The sequence below is a fragment of the Anser brachyrhynchus genome, assembly GCF_964034855.1.
Source record: "Anser brachyrhynchus genome assembly, chromosome: 1".
NCBI lineage: Eukaryota > Metazoa > Chordata > Aves > Anseriformes > Anatidae > Anser > Anser brachyrhynchus.
In genome coordinates, this window is record NC_137694.1 from 35,991,342 (window position 1) to 36,007,706 (window position 16,365).

At 45.5% G+C, this 16,365-nt stretch overlaps 1 protein-coding gene and 1 long non-coding RNA gene across 4 annotated transcripts in view; one reads left to right on the top strand and one right to left on the bottom strand.

Annotated features, from left to right (window-relative positions):
- The window catches only part of PPM1H (protein phosphatase, Mg2+/Mn2+ dependent 1H), a 139,189-nt gene extending 138,002 nt beyond the window's left edge, over positions 1-1,187 (bottom strand). Inside the window, exon 1 of one of the 2 annotated variants that reach the window (XM_080592100.1) lies at positions 586-1,181. In XM_080592100.1, the coding sequence (XP_080448226.1) occupies positions 586-833 (248 nt within the window). In that variant the 5' untranslated portion in view covers positions 834-1,181. Of the gene's footprint in view, positions 1-585 lie in introns of both variants that reach the window. The other variant, XM_080592102.1, reaches the window with a different exon arrangement.
- LOC308195172 lies at positions 689-15,931 on the top strand. Of its 2 annotated transcripts, XR_013951308.1 has the most exons (4): positions 689-825; positions 4,758-6,232; positions 9,497-9,721; positions 14,851-15,931. It is a non-coding gene; the product is annotated as an uncharacterized lncRNA (long non-coding RNA). The 2 variants fall into 2 exon arrangements; XR_013951309.1 differs by lacking the exon at positions 14,851-15,931 and having other exon boundaries at positions 9,497-11,375.
- The last annotated feature ends 434 nt before the right edge of the window (positions 15,932-16,365 follow it).

Sequence of the window (16,365 nt, forward strand, 5' to 3'; positions counted from 1 at the left end):
AGCGACCATGTCACTCGCGCTCAGGGCTACCTCCAGTCCCAGCTGGGCACCCTCCAAAGCAAATAGCGTGACACGTATCAGAGCAACGAGCTGCTGGGGAAGCCCGCTTTTAGGATTGTTTCCATCAGTTCAGAGCTCGTGTCCCTCGTGTCTTCCCCCAAGCTGGGGGCACTTCGGGGAGAAGCAACCAACCACCGCTGTGTGACTTCTTGCCCGCTGGGTGCACACGAAGGTGCCCCCAGACCCCATCCCAGCCCTTCTGGCTAGCGGGAAGCGTCCGCACAAGCCGAGCTCCCTACCAACAGCCCCTGCATTCCCCAGCCCCGGCTGGGCACAGCCGGTCCCGGCGGGGCTCCGGCCTCACCCCCTCCTCCTTGGGGGGGCACCAACGCTGGGGGGGAGGACAGGGCACCGCGGATGCCCCCCCACTGCCCCAAAACCGACTACCGATGCCCTTGGGCGCCGTGCAGGCCTGGAGGGGGGGGAGAAGAGCCGAGCCCCTGGGCTGAGGGCAGGGCAGGGCAGGGCAGGGCGGAGCAGGACGACCCCGGCCGCCCCCCACCTGCCCGCCGCAGCCGTACTCACTCGGCGTAGCCCGTGGTCCAGGGCAGGCGCCGCGTCTCCTTGCTGAGGATGAGGATGGGCCGGGCGATGTGGTCGGCGGAGCACTCCACCTCGTCCGGGGACAGCCCCAGGAACTCGGGTCTGCCGTAGGGGAAGCGCAGGGGCAGGTCGGAGCCGCCGCCGCCTCCCCCGCCGTGCTCGCCGCCCGCGCTGCCAGCCATGATGCCGCCCATGAAATTGGCCACGGCGGACTTGACCCGGGTGAGCATAGTACCCCGCCGCAGCCGCCGCCGGGGAGCCCCCCGCAACGGGGGAGCCCCCGCCGCAACCCCGCACCGGGGGAGGGGGGCTCCGAGCCGGGCCGGGCCGGGCCGAGCCGGGGTGCTCAAGGCTCAGGGGCCGCGGGGCGGCGGGCTCATCGCGGCGGCAGCAGCGGCAGGTTTCCCCCTCCCGGCTGGACTCAGCCCGGTGGCGGCGGCTGCTGCTGAGTCATGTGATGGCGAGGCTGGGTTCGCCCCGGCGCTTCCTGCTCCTCCTGCGGCACCGCCGGAGCTCACGGCCGGCCGCCGCCGCCCCCCCGCCTGCCCCCGGCCCCCGGCAGGTGCGCGGCGGGCGGGGCCGGGCCGAGCGGGGCCGCCCACGGCTGCCGGCGGCGGCGCGGAGCGGGCGGGCCCGGCACGGCCGCCCCCGGGCAGAGCCACCTGGGGGCCGCCCCCCGCCCTCCCCGGCCCCCGGAGGGGTCGTCGGCTGGTGCCGGGCATGAGCCGTGGGCGCGGGTCCCTCTTGAGGGGTGTGCTCCGGCCCCCGGGTGCCGTGGTGGATGGAGCAGGGCGATGCTCAGGCGAAGGGCGAGCCCGGGTGTCCGCAGGTTTGAGGACATGGAAGTTTTATCCAACCCCCCCCCCCTCGCCTGTCTGTGGCGTAGTGACCCCGTCGCACTCCTGCACAGAAATCTTGGCAGGCCTCCTTCAGGTGGCGGGCGGCCAAAGGTGTGGAGAGGTTACGGGGCTGGGTGTGCCAGGCTGAGGGGGAAACGGGGCTGAGATGGCAGCAAGAGCATTTTTAGGGGGTCCGTCCCCTCCAGCCGGGCTGTGTGTGTGCCCTGTTACGTTGCAGTGCTCCCAAAATCCTTTAAGTCACCAGAAAGCAGCGACCTGTGTGGAGTGGAACGAGCCGCGAGGGTGGCACGGCACTGGCACCCAGCAGGGAAACGCTGGTTAGTCCTCGTCCGCGGCCAGCGGGGACGATCGGCTGTCGTCAGGTTGGCTCCTACCAGAAACCAGCTGGCGTACCTCCGAACACAGCCACACGGCCTTGGAGACTGAGCCCTCCGAGTTCTTTTGGTTGCTGGTGGTTAGACAACATACTGGGCTCCAGCAATGCCACGTTTCCTCCCAGTTCCTTGTTTACAGACGTGAGAAGCGTAAAGGTGCCGTGACGGCTACTAGTTTTTATGACAAAGCTAGCTATTAATAAAGCCTACAGAGCCGAAAGTAGATTAGTGAACAGGGATATTAAGGATGTGTTAAGGGCTAGTGAAGTAGAGTTGGGAAAATTTCCACCCCAAATTAAACACTGAAGCAGATATACACCCAGGTCTCAGAGGAGGTGGTTATTTTTCAGGTCTCTTATTTAACAGTTTCCTGGATTGGTAGAGATATTTTGGGGAACAGTAAACCTCTCCTAGGTCAAAAGCTACATGATATTAATAACTAACCAGTTGATAACGATGTAATGGACACCTTGTAAGTCTGCCATTCACGCATTTCTGTTTGCTTTGCTTTGTTTCCTGGTTATGTTGCAGAGGTCATTACTTTAAAGGAGAAAAAGAAAAAAAAAAAAAAAGAGAGAGAGAGAGAGAGAGAAAGAAAAGGCTTGTTAAAAATATTTAATTTTTTTTTTTTTTTTCCGGGGTCTTTTGTCTGTGTGCTGTAACGGGCAGCTGTTCATCCAATCCACGCATTACAGAGGAAGGCAGGTCTGAGGTGACCAGGGTTGACCCAAAACCCCTGGTTACTCTATTCAGTGGTCTGTATAGTATTTGATTTGCCCAGTTCAGTTCACTGCTGGCCCCGTTCACCTGAGGATAATCCCTCTCCTCTCCTTTGTCAGCTAGATGGCCAATGTTTTTCCTCAAGCAGCAATCCAGTGCCAGTTTCCTCACTAGTGCCGTAACAGCCTGCTGTCTGAGGAAGACAGTGAAGAGTGAGAAGAGGGACACGAGCAGAACTTAACACGTATCCTGAAGGGGCTTATTTTTTCTGTGTAAAAGCAGAGCTCCTCACAGGTTATCACATACACTCCTGGAGAGGCTATGCCAGCAGACTAAATTTTGCAGTATATCTGACTCATGGCTTCAGAAAATACAGTTGACAAGTCCACTGACAAGGACTCAGAGAGGATGAGTGTTTGTCCTCCTGCCCCTCTTGTGGTCACCATTCTGCACAAAACGTGAGAGAGAAATGCAAGAGAGTATATATAGGCTTGTTAGAATTTAAATGATTGTCTCTGCAAGATGAGAAGGAAAAGCTCAGATCAGACATATGGGGAGACAGCTTAGCAGCTCACCATTCAGAACAAATCTGTGCGCTATTTGAAATTCTGGGGTTGTTTGCCTCTGACACAAGAACGCTATGCGGATAAAACAGTTATGATGTGACCTTTCCATAATGAAACATATAGAGATGCTTTGATTTCAGTTCTCTTTGAGGAAAGAGGATCGTGTTGTTCACTTCTGAGTCAAAGGTGAAGCCCCACTTCTCGAAGTCAGGCCTGGCAGATCTGAGCAAGTTCTTCAAATCGCCCAGCCTGTGGTCCATCAGGTCCAAGCCAGACACCTTTGGTGGTGGGCAGACCTTGAAATGTCTGGGTATTCACTTCACATCAAATTTTCAGGCTAAATTCTCAATGTCACTATTTGAAAATTGACTCTCTCTCTTTCTGCTATCCCATGACTAATGCAAAGAAAAGATGACAGGTTTGATTTTTATTTTTTTTTAAATGCAAACGTATTTGTGAAATTGAGATAAATATAATTTTCTCTCTGAATGGCTAACCACGTCATGGAGCTAGAGACACATTCACACGCAGCTCTTTGAAGGATCTGCACTACAGTAAGTCACCTTGCCGTGCATTATATTCAACATTTGACAAATTCAACAGCATTTTACTCACGATGAAAAAAAATTTATGCAGAGAATGCTCAAAATCTTTACAGAATAATAGAATAATTCTGATTGGAAAGGGCTTCTGATGATCACGTGCTCCAACTTCTTTGTCAAAGAAGGGCCAACTTTAAAGTCATATCCCATTGTCCAGAATCTTGTCCAGTTGAGTTTTCAGTGTAACCAAGGATGCAGATACCACAGCTTTTCTGGGCACTTTTTAAAGAACCGTAACAAAGTTCACTTTAAAAAATGGAAAAGCTTGCAAGATCCGTGTGGCTCTGAGGAGTTTGGTTCTGTCTCTTGAGTACATGGAGTGCTTGAGCAGAGGGCATGTTGAGAGGAGTGCTTGGACCAATGAAGGTGCTTTGAGTCAACGTGTTTGCGCATTTTCTAATTAAATGAAATGTCTGGGGCAGGCCCTTCTTTGTTTCTTTTACAGAACATGCAAGTACTGTCTCATAAAAGGCACCAGACTATGCAAGCCATTGGATATATTCATGTTTCCTAAAGGATTATGGAATTTATTTCATAATGTATTAATAAATAAAAAATATATATTTATTTCAGTGTGATTCTTGTACTTGCCTGTACATTGTTTATACCTTACATTGCTTGCCTGCTTTAGTCTTTGTTTGCTGTGCTTTTTATGCACTGTATAAAAGCAATGGGAAAACTCCCAAGGACTTCCCAAAGACTCCCAAAGCAGTAGGTTTAATGTGGGATGAAAGGAGCATTTCTGCTGGCATGAACTTCTGTGCTGTTGTTAGTATTGCGTATGTGCAGAATATCGACGGTGTGAACTCTGCTACTGGCTTAATTCTGAGAGTATGTCAGAATACGTATCTGGCATTATGGTGATGAAACTGTATCAGCAGGGTTAAAAAAAAATTTAAAGGAAGAATTGTTTGTTTTTCTCAGTTAATCCCCCGAAAGAAAAGCACTTGGAGCCTTATTGTTGCACATGACTCTGCTTAGGAAGATCACCACGTCATGTGGTGATCAATGAACTTATTCTTACCTTTTCAGAAGTACAGTACAATCTTTAATAGGCATGAGGAAGCTCTTCATCTCTGGAGAAAGGCCCTTCAGAGGCAGAGTGCCTGAAGCATCACAGAGACGTGGAGGGGAAAATGCCTCTTGTTAAGACATCAGTGCTACTTCCTGCAGTGCCCGATCTCCCCTCCATGCCCTTCGCTACCCACAGTGTTTCTAGGCTTATCGGAGCTGACAAGATCAAAGCCACTGGTGCTCTTGCCAGTTTGCAAGCAAGAGCACCAAGTAAATTAAAAAATAAACAGCAATACTTGCAGTGATGTATTTCCTCTGTTGTACCTGATTTCTATTTCATCCCTGAGTCTGTATTTATTTCAGATGTGGTATTTCCTTATGAGAGACTTCCGAGGCTGAAGTTCAAAGAGAGCATCTCCTGCAGAACATGAGCAGCGCCACGGTCCCACGGCTTGGGGACCCAATCCAGTCCCCACAGAGCGTGATTCGAGTGGTCCCACTGAAGGCTGCAGGCTACCCAAAGACACCAAATCCACAATGTGGCACCAGGGCCAAACCACCCAAATATCTCATTCTGAAGCACAAAATTTAGGGCAAACTCTTCATTTTGCATCTCTGCCCTAACCATGACGTGACCAAAACCAGTAAGTACGATTTGCCAGGCTGCAGCATCTGTAGCCACCCTCACCAGTGTGGCTTGGGGGGTGAGGGGGATGAGAAAGCATCCAAGGTTTCCTTTAGACTAGGGAGAAACTAGGGATAAAACCTGTATTCATGAGTTTCATGCTGACAAGCAACAGGGGCCAGGGGCCCTAGTGCATAGCAATTGTAACCAGGCGATGAGGACCTCTGTCACAGCCCTGCCCTTACTCAAAAATACGCTGAATAGTTGCATGGGGAAAACATTCAGGCCAGAAAAATGGCTTCGTGTTTCTTCTCACGATGGAGCACTAATAAATGCACAATTCTGAGCTGTATGGAAGTAGCCCTGGTTTAGGTACCCAGGCAGGAAAAAGGCCCTAAAGAGGGGTCTTAGGTGACAGGCGGTCACAGTAAAAGATGTCACAATACCTCATAATGGCTTGCAATCTGTGTAAGTATAAATAAATACTTCAGCATAAGCTGCCTGTAAGCCCGCAAATTTTCATATTTGCTAAAAACTACAGGATGACTTTTTCTGCAAGAATCTGTATGCAAGTATCCTGAAGAAATAAGCATCTAATTTCACAATAAACACCATCAACAACATTTTGCTTCTGTAGCCTCCTCTTACTTTCCATTATCTGCTCCTTTTTAATGCCTGTAGCTCAATCTGCTAATAACGGGCTGCACTGGGGATTAGCTTGTTTATGTGCTCCTCTTGGCAGCTTTACATGGGGGAGGTGGAGCAAAATGATTATATATCCTCCTTGTGCTCCTTTGCCCTGGTTCCTGGGAAAGAACAGCTTGCCCGGATGATGCCATGAGATGCTTCACAGTGTCAGCTGTAGCTGGTAAGGAGGTCTCAACTCATGCCCAAGTTAAGCATGGGTTAAGCGCTCAGGGAAGTGTTTTGTGTTTGCAAAGTGGTGGGGAATGTTTGTGTAACCTGCCAGCTGCTTTCACTGGCTCCTTACCTGGGGTGTTTCAAGAGTAAACGGGATGGGCAGGGGCTGCCTGGCTGCCGGTGGGGCAGAAGCAGGTGGCAGGCATGAGGAGAGCATCGGCTGGGGCATGGGGTACAGGAGAGCCAAGCCTCACCATCACACCCTGCTTTGACTTTCCTTCTTTATTTTCCTTGTTTTTTGTTTGTTTGTTTATTTTGTTGTTTTTTTTTCTTGACATTTTTTTTTCTTTTAATACAAATTAAGTGAATGGTTCTGGCAAACCTTCAAGGTTTTAATGTCAGTCTGGGCATACAAAATCACAGGTAAAGCTCTTACGTGGCACTCGTTCTCAGGCAACATTGCCAAGGGAGGAAGTGGGATTTTTGAACAAGTTGTCAAAACCCCAGGCTCCTAGAGTTGAGGCTGAAGGTTTACCAGATGTTTTGTACTGTCAGAAATCACAGTCCTGGTTATTATGAATCATGGCAGAGAAAGAAATTACTCTACGTTTGCATTCAGCTCTTGGATTTCTGTTTATCTTCTGTAAGCAGGAGTATGGAAACTATTTTCTCCATTTTTTTTTCTTTTTTTTTTTTTTTTTTCCTTTCTTTTCTTTCCAGCCCTGCTCTTGAGGTGCATGTGGCCCTGCACGGTCAGCCTGGCTGCCTGGTTTCCCAAATATGTGGCATATGTGGCATTCTGATATTAACGTGTTATCGTTCAGATTGCTATGGGTAATACCCAGAATCCCATCAATACCTGAAGGAACAATTGCAAACAAGGCAAAAACAAACATTTAGAATTTACTGACACTTCCAAAAGTCTTGCAAAGTTGTAAAAGTGTGTATATAAATATTTATTAAGTTGTGTTGGAGAAAAAAAATGTGAAAGTTCAAGACTTCAGAGCTCTCCAGTTTCATCTGTGTAATAAGGTGCTATAAATGTTGTCCTTTCTTCTGCAGCATCAAAGGTCTCTTGTTATAGGATCTGCTGCTTTGTCTGCAAAGACCTGTGTCAGTAGCGGGGGCTCTAATCCATTTTTGAGTTGTGCAAGCACATTTCTTTTTTTTTCCCCCACAGTTGTTTTATAGCTTGACCATTTCCTTTTATTAATGCTTTTAACAAGATTGTTTAAATGGATTCTTTGTCGTCTTGTTTTATGTGTGGGGTGGGGTTTTTTTTGGCTCGATTTGTCTTTTTTTTTTTTTTCTTCCTTTTTTACTGACTAGAAGCTATGGCTTTTGACAGTCTTTTGTAGAGGAGATTTAAAAATAATAATAGAAAATGAACTTTTTTTTTTTTTTCGCATCTCTTCCTATAACAGATTGCCCAACGCACAGAAATTTCACCTGGGTTGCACTGCGACCATAGTGCAATGTAAAGGCTGCTTTGAGATCACACAAGCTGTTATTTTTTCAGATGTCCTCAACAAAGAAAAAAAAAAAAGAATAAACTGGAGGCCAAAAATCAGACTGAAAATGTTGTGCTGGGGAGAAGTCGGTCCAGCGCCGGGCTAGCTAATTAGGGAAAAGTGCAAACAGGATTATGTGAACATCGCTGCTTCCGCAGCAGACACAGCAGCAGGAAAGGTCCCCAACAAACACGTAGCCACAACAATAGGCAATCTGCACGGCCTGCTGGTTGCTCCAGCTGAGCTACAAATCTAATTAACCTCTGACTTCTCTGGGTCATGGCCTTTCAACTACTGTGCGGAACAACCTAGGAAACTTGATAGAAAAGGTGCTTTCTGTCAGATTTCAAGCAATAAAGAAAGCCTCACAATCTCCCACTAAATAGCTGACACAGAATAAATATGCTGACCTTCTGGAAATATCATTATTTGTGATGAACATCTGTGTTTACAATTTTTATTAATATAGAGTGTTTAAAAAAAAAAATCAACAGTTTCTATGGAGCTGTAGCCCCTTTGAAGAGTGACTCATGCACCTCAAATGCATTTAAGTAAGGTAAGTAAATAATTAGCATGCCATAACCTACTGCCGGTCACTGCCAACTGTTCCTCAGCTTAGCCACTGACGATAAATCTCACCGTGGTGCAGAGGGGTTCCCTTCATCCTGTGTCCAAAACTTGCCACCAGCATAGGTAAAGCCCGTTTTTGTCTCCCTGAAGGTGGGAGTAAAGTAACCCTGTGACTGCTCACTGCCTTCCCTGGCCAGGGACGGCGTGGGGCTGACAGTGAGGGTAGTGGGGCAGCTTCAGGGGCTGCTCAGCCCCCTCCCTGCACATCCAGCCCTCAGACAACCTGTGCCAAAACCCAGGAGTCACTGGGCACTCACTTGTCCTCTGCATTTTGTATCTGTACTTTGAAATCCCGAAACACAAAGGGGTTCCCTCCGCAGATTTCAGGATAGCACAGGTTGTGATGTCTCCATTTGCACTTTTGTAACGGGACTGAGTGAGCCACGGGAATCTACAGCCCCATAAAGAGACTCATGGTTAAGAAAAATCTGGAAATGTACTGTCTGTATTTCAGCATTATTTGCTATTAAAAGATTTAGGGGTGTGTGGGGAACAACACATGATAATCTGCATGATACAGAAATACGCCTGCTGTAGGAAGCCCCAGTACCTGAACCCCATAGCCATCAGTGAGAGATGCAGGTCTGATAATCAAGGTCAAAAAGTTGCTCGGCGCGATAGCGGGGAGAGAAACCAAAGCTTGAGAGGAGACTGAAGAAAAGTGTCGACACCACAAAGGCAGCGACAATGCTCCATTAAACCTGATGAAGCCTGAAATCCAAAGCTGGTAGGAAAGGCTTGTATAAACTGCACAGGAAGCGCTTAAAAATGCTGATAAGCAGGTATCTTTCTGACCCTGTTGGCAGCTGCATTGATACACATTTCCAGGGACAAAGTTCCTTTGGAGAAGTTTCTCAGGAGTGTTTGACGTGCCAGTGCTTTCAGGCAAAACCAGGCAAAAACCTCCCTGAAGCTCAAACAAACACGTTTAAGGAAAACACCACGAGCACTGAACTGCTCTGCTCCCTGCTTTGTTTTCACTTGCTCCTCATGGGGGATTTTGTGACAGGGGATTATATAGCTCCCATGTGCAATTATCTTTTTATTCTAGATGCCCTAAAGACTTTCAGTGACTGTTTACATGCTTTTTTTTTTTTTTTTTTTTTTTTTTTTTTTTTTTTTATACAAAGAATTGAAGCTGGTCTTTTGCACTGCAGTATGCCTAGGCTGCCACCTCTCTCCAGAGCACATTGACGTGCCCCAGGTTCCTCATGATGTTCTTCTGGTCCCAGGAGCCTCCTCCCTGAGCACAAGCTTGAAAACGACCAGAAATCCTCCTCAGGACTGACACAGGGAATGGTGCCTCTATGGGGTCTCCACCCTTTCTGAGAAAGGAATGAGGTGCTCAAGACCGGGTGAGAAGTGCTTGTGGGGATACCCCACAGGGAAAAATGGTTGAGGTTTTTAAGATGGGGGCAGTGAGGGGTTAGAAGCAAGGCAGGAATAAAAGAGGAGTCTGGGCGAGATGGAAAAAGGCATCCAGGAAGTGTAATGATTTATTAATTCAGTGATGTGGATTATGATAGTTGCAGACTATTATCATAGTAATTCCATTGTTAGTTCCATAACAATATTTCAGCAAAGACTCCAGATCTTGATGAAGATGAAGTTTGGAAACTATTGATTTAACGAGTAACAGGAAATTTGGTAAATCACTGTAAAAGCTGTTGTCTGTAACTTTGTAGCCACATATTAAACATTGCTATTGATACCTCACGGCAGGGAATTCGTAGCCTTTCACCTTACCTTCATGTTGTTATTCTGCACAGCACAGCCATCGGAGCTCACGGAAGCTCTGGAGGCAGAACTTGTTTCTAACTACTCCTGAAGCTGCCAAGGAAAGCAAACCTGATTTTTAGAAAGTTCTGCCCCTTGACTTCTGCTGCAGTGACCATTCGGCTTCAGTAACATTTGTGTGTCCTCAGCATCTCTGAGAAACAGTGCATTTCTGTCAGGTACCCAAAGAGGTGTTGAAGAGCTGGAGGTCAGTACTTGGCCTTGACAGTCTGACAAAACAGCATTTTTCATAAAACGTCCTAGTGACTGTATTTCATCAAAAATTGGGGCAGATACTGCCGCCTTCAATACTTGCCCTTTCCTGTTTGTATACTAGCACATACATCATCAGCTGTGTCTTGAAACACTGATTTGGAAAAATAAATTTACTGTACTGTATTAACAAGGCTGCAAGGATGCATAAACCCAACTACATTTTTATATGACAGTTTGCCAGGGTTGCTCACCCGTATATAATCACTGACATGGTAACGCCGGTGAGATTAGGGCCTAATCATGCCTTCTGTTTGGTGACATCCACTATAGCAAAGAGAGCCGTAAAGGAGTGTTGAGGTGCATGTAGTTTTAGTTTTGATAGCTTGGGTAATAGTAATGGCCACCGTAAAATGAAATAATGCAGGTGATGGCGTGACAGAGGTACTGGGGAAAAATCCAACATCCTTGGTAGTCTCCTCACAGCCTGTGCTGAAACACAGGCCGCTGCTCTCCCCAGTGAAACCAGGGCACCCAGCTGGGGTCACCCCGATGAAAGCTAGCACAGGCCCTCTGTAACAGAGGATGCCAGACCCCAGCAGCTGGTGTTCCTCAGGCTTGTGGACAGTCGCATTTTGCAGAAACATAATGTTCAACACGTCTTCATATGAATCTTGTGTGTTCTTCCTCTTCAGTATCTTCCAAACAAGTTCTGGGTGTCTCTGCATATCACTTCCAGCTGGTCATTAACAGGGTAGTTGCACATCTTGTATAATTTAAACTGCATATCAGCTCAGAATGCTTGTAATAAAATATAGATTAATTCCTTAACAACAACAACAAAATCTATGCGGAAAACTGTTGCCTTTACAACAGAGTGGAACTTCTTGTGAGAATCTCCTTCAGGGCAGTGAAATGATCTTTTGATATTTTTTCATGTAAATCTCTGCAGACTTTTTTTTCCTTTTCCTTTTGTAGAAAGAAAATAAAAATTTTAAAATAGCCAGAAGGCAAAATATTAACACATTTTAAATTTGAACAAGTTCTTCTGGTTTCTTTCATAAATACCATCAATGCCAAAAGGGAATTCTGCACTTACATTCTGAAGCATCAGTGTGATCATATGATTCACACTAAAATGCAATCTGAATAGCAATGTTTTAATATGGTATTACAAAAAAAAAAAGCTGCCCCAAGGCTGGCAGCTTCTTCTTTGCAGTATGGAGAAAGAATTCTCTCTGTAGGACATGGTATAAAGCTGTATGAACATGGTATAAAGCCTTATTATACATGTGTTCAGGTACCTGCACGCACAGTTGATGCAAGACACCTTCTGCTTTTGTCAGTGGAGTGTGACATATTCAAGTGGGAGAAGCAGATTTGCAGTCAGGACAGTATGACTGAGTCTGTCCTGGTCTGAAAGAGCAATGTTTGTGTACACGCATCCTGCCCATGCCCTCCAGGGCTGTCTGAAGCCACCTACTCCTGTGCATGGGGTGACAGGGCTGTGCCTGAGCAGCGCCCTCCTCCCCACAAGCACCAAAACCATGCCATGCATGCAGGGCACACGGGCTGCAGCACTGACCAATGCTCTCTTTTCCCTGGCAGGCTTTATTCTCTGCAGTCCTGCAAAGTGCATGTGCTTGGGCCCTTTACCCCCAAAGGCCACCTGTTTGCAAGCAACCAGACCAGTCCAGGCACTATCCTTGTATACACATCATCATGCAGACAGCTTGCTCTTGTGTAACGGGCCCAATTCTCCTCCAATTTGACATGTTTTGTATCCGGCAATGCAAGGGGATTGATGCATGTGTGCAGAAGCACAGAGCAGGTCCGGATCAGGCACAATTTCTGTTTCTCCCCAGCATCATTGCCAGTGAGGCAGCACAGTTTGCAGAGGAAGGTAGCAGAAGTGTAAAATATCACAAAGATCACAGCTACTGCACTGTGGAACAGTTTGGGTCCACTTACAGCTCCCTGTAGACCCAATCCATCTTATTCCTTTGTGATTCAAGGTTACAAGCAGAACAGCATCCCCCGTAGCAGAAAGGAGATGACTCTGCTGTAATTACAAAGGGGACTTTTGAGATCAAAAGATGTAAGCAGCTTCTCATGAGTGTGTTATCTTGCAAATTCCCCAGCCAACTGGATGCTAAACTGTGCCCTACTGGGATGCAAAAAAACTTTAAAGGTGAAGAGCAGAGGTCAGAGTGACGTCTTTTTGGGCACTGGCCAAGCTACTAGCGTACAGTGAGCTCATGAGGTAGCCCAAGGCTCAGTGCAAGCATCATTCATACAGCTGGAGAGGCCCAGGAGCACGCATCACACCAGCCTTGGGGACAAATCTGGATGCCCACACTTTGCTGGCTGGCAGCCCATGCAAAAGGGAGAACCTCCAGCAAGAACAGGGCAACAGAGCTGCTGGTTTCCATCCTGGTTTCCATCCTACAGACCAGAGCTGTGGCCCTGCCACCTGCAGGGCTTGTCTCAGGTGCTCACGTGTGGGCACGCCTGTGCCAATTTCATGAGATGCTTGCACCAATATGCACACTCAGACCTAACTATTCTAAAAATGTGTGTCTCAGCCCTCCACCGAGGCTTTAAAGAGCATTGTTAACTCCATATGTGTCTTTTGGCTCCCTGCTTTTTACTTCTGTGTTTTATCTGCTGGCACCCTCAGAGTGTTAAAAGTTGCATTTAACCTTGTCAAAGGAGGACTGCTTCTATTTTAAATTGAAGCATTTTGTGCACAAGTCATATTTTACTTGCAACATTTCCTTATGGCTAAATATTTCTGTTGGAATTCCCAAATGACAATGTAAAAACACTCCAGTGAGCTGAGGAAGAGCAACTTCTGCTCTGGAAGGGAGTTTGATGATATCCTTGATACCTTTAATTGAAACTATTTTATATCCAAGACAAATGAAGGGTTAACAGCAACATGTATATTCGTGACAGATTTAGCCTTTTAATTTATTTTTACAACATTTTTCTGAGCATATCACGATTCCCTCAAATTTCTGTGATTAAATCTCTTGGGCTGTTTTATTGTACAAATTGCCTTATTCCGTGGAGTGAGTGACAAGATTCCCCAGGCTGAAGCATCACCTTCTCACCCTGGGGCTTAGCTGTCACTGCAGAGGCAAGTTGCCCATTGCAGAGGCAAGCTGCACATTGCAGCTACTATTCTTTGCCTGGGCAAGTGTGTACTTCACCTGCTTGGATTTATTTAATTTATTCCTTTATTATGTCAGTGTGCAACTCTAAGATTTACTTTCTCCTGGACCTGACTGGGCATTCTCAAAAGAAAAAGTTAAATTTGCAAACTTCTTGCACTGAGAGGAGTAAAGTAGAATAGATTGTTTTGGATTTGTTTAATCTGAACTACAAGCTCAGTGCTTTGGGTCCTTGGAATGAATTTCTTTGTTATCATGCAGGAGGGCATCTGTTCTGCAGAGTCCCATAACAAATCTTGGCCATTACGTGACCACACGCCCAGAAAACACCTCTGCTTTTCTCAACTGCAATTCTTTGTATGTTTTCTTCCCATAAAAATTGACTTCAATTTGATTTGAGAAAAAATAGGAAAATATCCAAAATCTCCCAAAATAAAAATCCTGTTTGCTCAGCTCTCCTTCCTGCAGAGATCTGTACCATAAAGCTTTAAATAAAATTAGTAGAAAGAGAAATAGCAGAGGGAGTAGCATGACTAAGCAGATCAAAGAGAACATCAGTGTCTATCTACAGTATTTTTCAACATTTGTCCTAAATCTGTGTTAATGTGTATTGGGAACTGCTATATTCATGCAGAAGGACAACAAAAGTGGCCTGAAGTGATTTTTGCCCTACAGACCTGACCTTTGAATGCAGCCTGGCTACGTAAAACCTGGCCATCAGCTTTCAGTGACTATTAGGAAAACAAACAAACAAACAACCAAACATATTTTCTCATTGTTTTGAAGCTCTTCAAATATATTCTTCTTGGTCTTCAGGTTAAATTAGAAAATGCTACTGTCAAATGAACATTTCAAACCAAAATAGAACTTTTTTCAATTTTAACTGTAAAAACTAAGAAAAGCTATTGTCTCTGCCTAAACATAGCGGTAACAAAGGACACCAGAAATATATTTGACACAAACTAATCTCTATCCCTTTGAAATAAACAGCTACCTGATGGAATAGCTGCTCTTTTATAGGTCTTCCTTTTGAATACGTATACTGAATGAATCCTCATTATCTATTCCTTCCATACTTATTCAAGGAGTGAAAATATATGACAGGTGGGTACAATACATGGAAGATGTATTACTGCATAGCTGTAATCCAGTACACTAAGGTCATTACTTCAGCAGTGACTTAACTTGGTAATGGATATAGAATAAACATGAAAGAAAAGAACAGTACTTTTCCTTGAATATCTCAGAAAATAATACTGTATATTGCCTCAGAGACAGCTATGTAACTACTTTTTTATTATTATTTTCTTCTCCTGCAGAAAAAATATTGGTGTAAAAAGCAGCCATTAATAAAACAGACCGGTTTCTCCTGGGCTGAAAAAGATATGATGAGGCCAAGATTGTTCAGCTGATGAACCCGTTTCTATAATCTGTTTTGGATAATATTGTTATAACGGCACCAAAATCATGCCTATGTGAAAGATATTAATGATTTCTTCTGAAGCAAAACATGAAGTAAAAGAACAACTGTCTGGAAAGAATGTAATTGATCTTATATTACGGGGAATTAAAGGCAGTGGTGGGGGTGTTACGAACTTTTCATTACATTAAAATGAAAACCGGCCATTATGGGATGAGAGGGATTGAACTTTATACTGAAAACATCATGCATTCATCTATTTATTTAAACTGTGCTTCTCAGATGACTCAGTCCTTTGTTAGGGCTGTCTAAGCCTATTGCCTCCTTTTCCAGTTGCCTTTTTTTTTTTGTTGAGAAATTTCAACTGACTGAGCTGTATTTTTTATTTGATCTCTACCTCACCCTGAATTTTAACGTTAAATGTGATTTTAAGAAGTTCAGACATAACTGAAAGGAATGCTAGGACCGGGAGGCAGATTCCTCAGCACCTGATGTATTTTCCACTATAAAGTACTTGTGGTAAGCCTCCTGTTTGGTGGAGGAATATGAGATTTGGCAAGGAACTTGGTGCCAGGTTCACTAGGCTTCTGTTATTTCCTGGGGCGACACCTACCTGTATTAGAAACCCCAGAAAATCACAAGCTGTACAGGTTTTCCTGCGTTGCTCAATGCAGATGAAAATGACAGCAGCCTTAAGGCTACCCAGCATTTATGCTGAAAGACTGGACCTGCTTACAGACATCCAGCCATCCATAAATTTGCAAGACTGAGATTGCTGTTTCACATAAAAATGGCTCCGTGTGCCATTCCCAGTGCTCTCTGTTCCACATCACACATTCAGGTATGTCCTTCATGACTGTAGGATGTATTGCTCCATCACGGTCGTACACAAGGACTGCAAGACAAATCGGCTATTTGGCTGTTACGGTGATGGAGGACATTCTCCTGCTTCTGTATTGGATGACAAGGATAAATCTTTAACTGTGTGTAAGTACACTTCACTTGCTGCCAGCAGAATAAGAGTACATTAGAAAAACAACTTGATAAGCATATTGATTAATGAGCACTTGGAACGGTTCAGTTAAAGACTTAATTCAGATTTGTTATAATTCTGATTACTATGCACTCATACATGCTATCATAATCCATAGCTATAACCAAACTATTAGAGAATTAGCATAGTGAGACAGCAAATGAGCCTCTGGATCATGCTGACAGCACGCTATGCACTAGTCGTATGTTTCTTTCCCTCTTTTAAAACAATGATCACTGTAGGATTAAATGGATCAAAATGATGAAGCAGCATAGGTTTGAAAGAATTTCCATTTCCTGTGTCACACCAAATGGCTGGCTTGCGGAGTGTGCTATTTATCCAGTTTGCCTCTCTTTCCAGGTTTTAATCAGTTTCTAAATA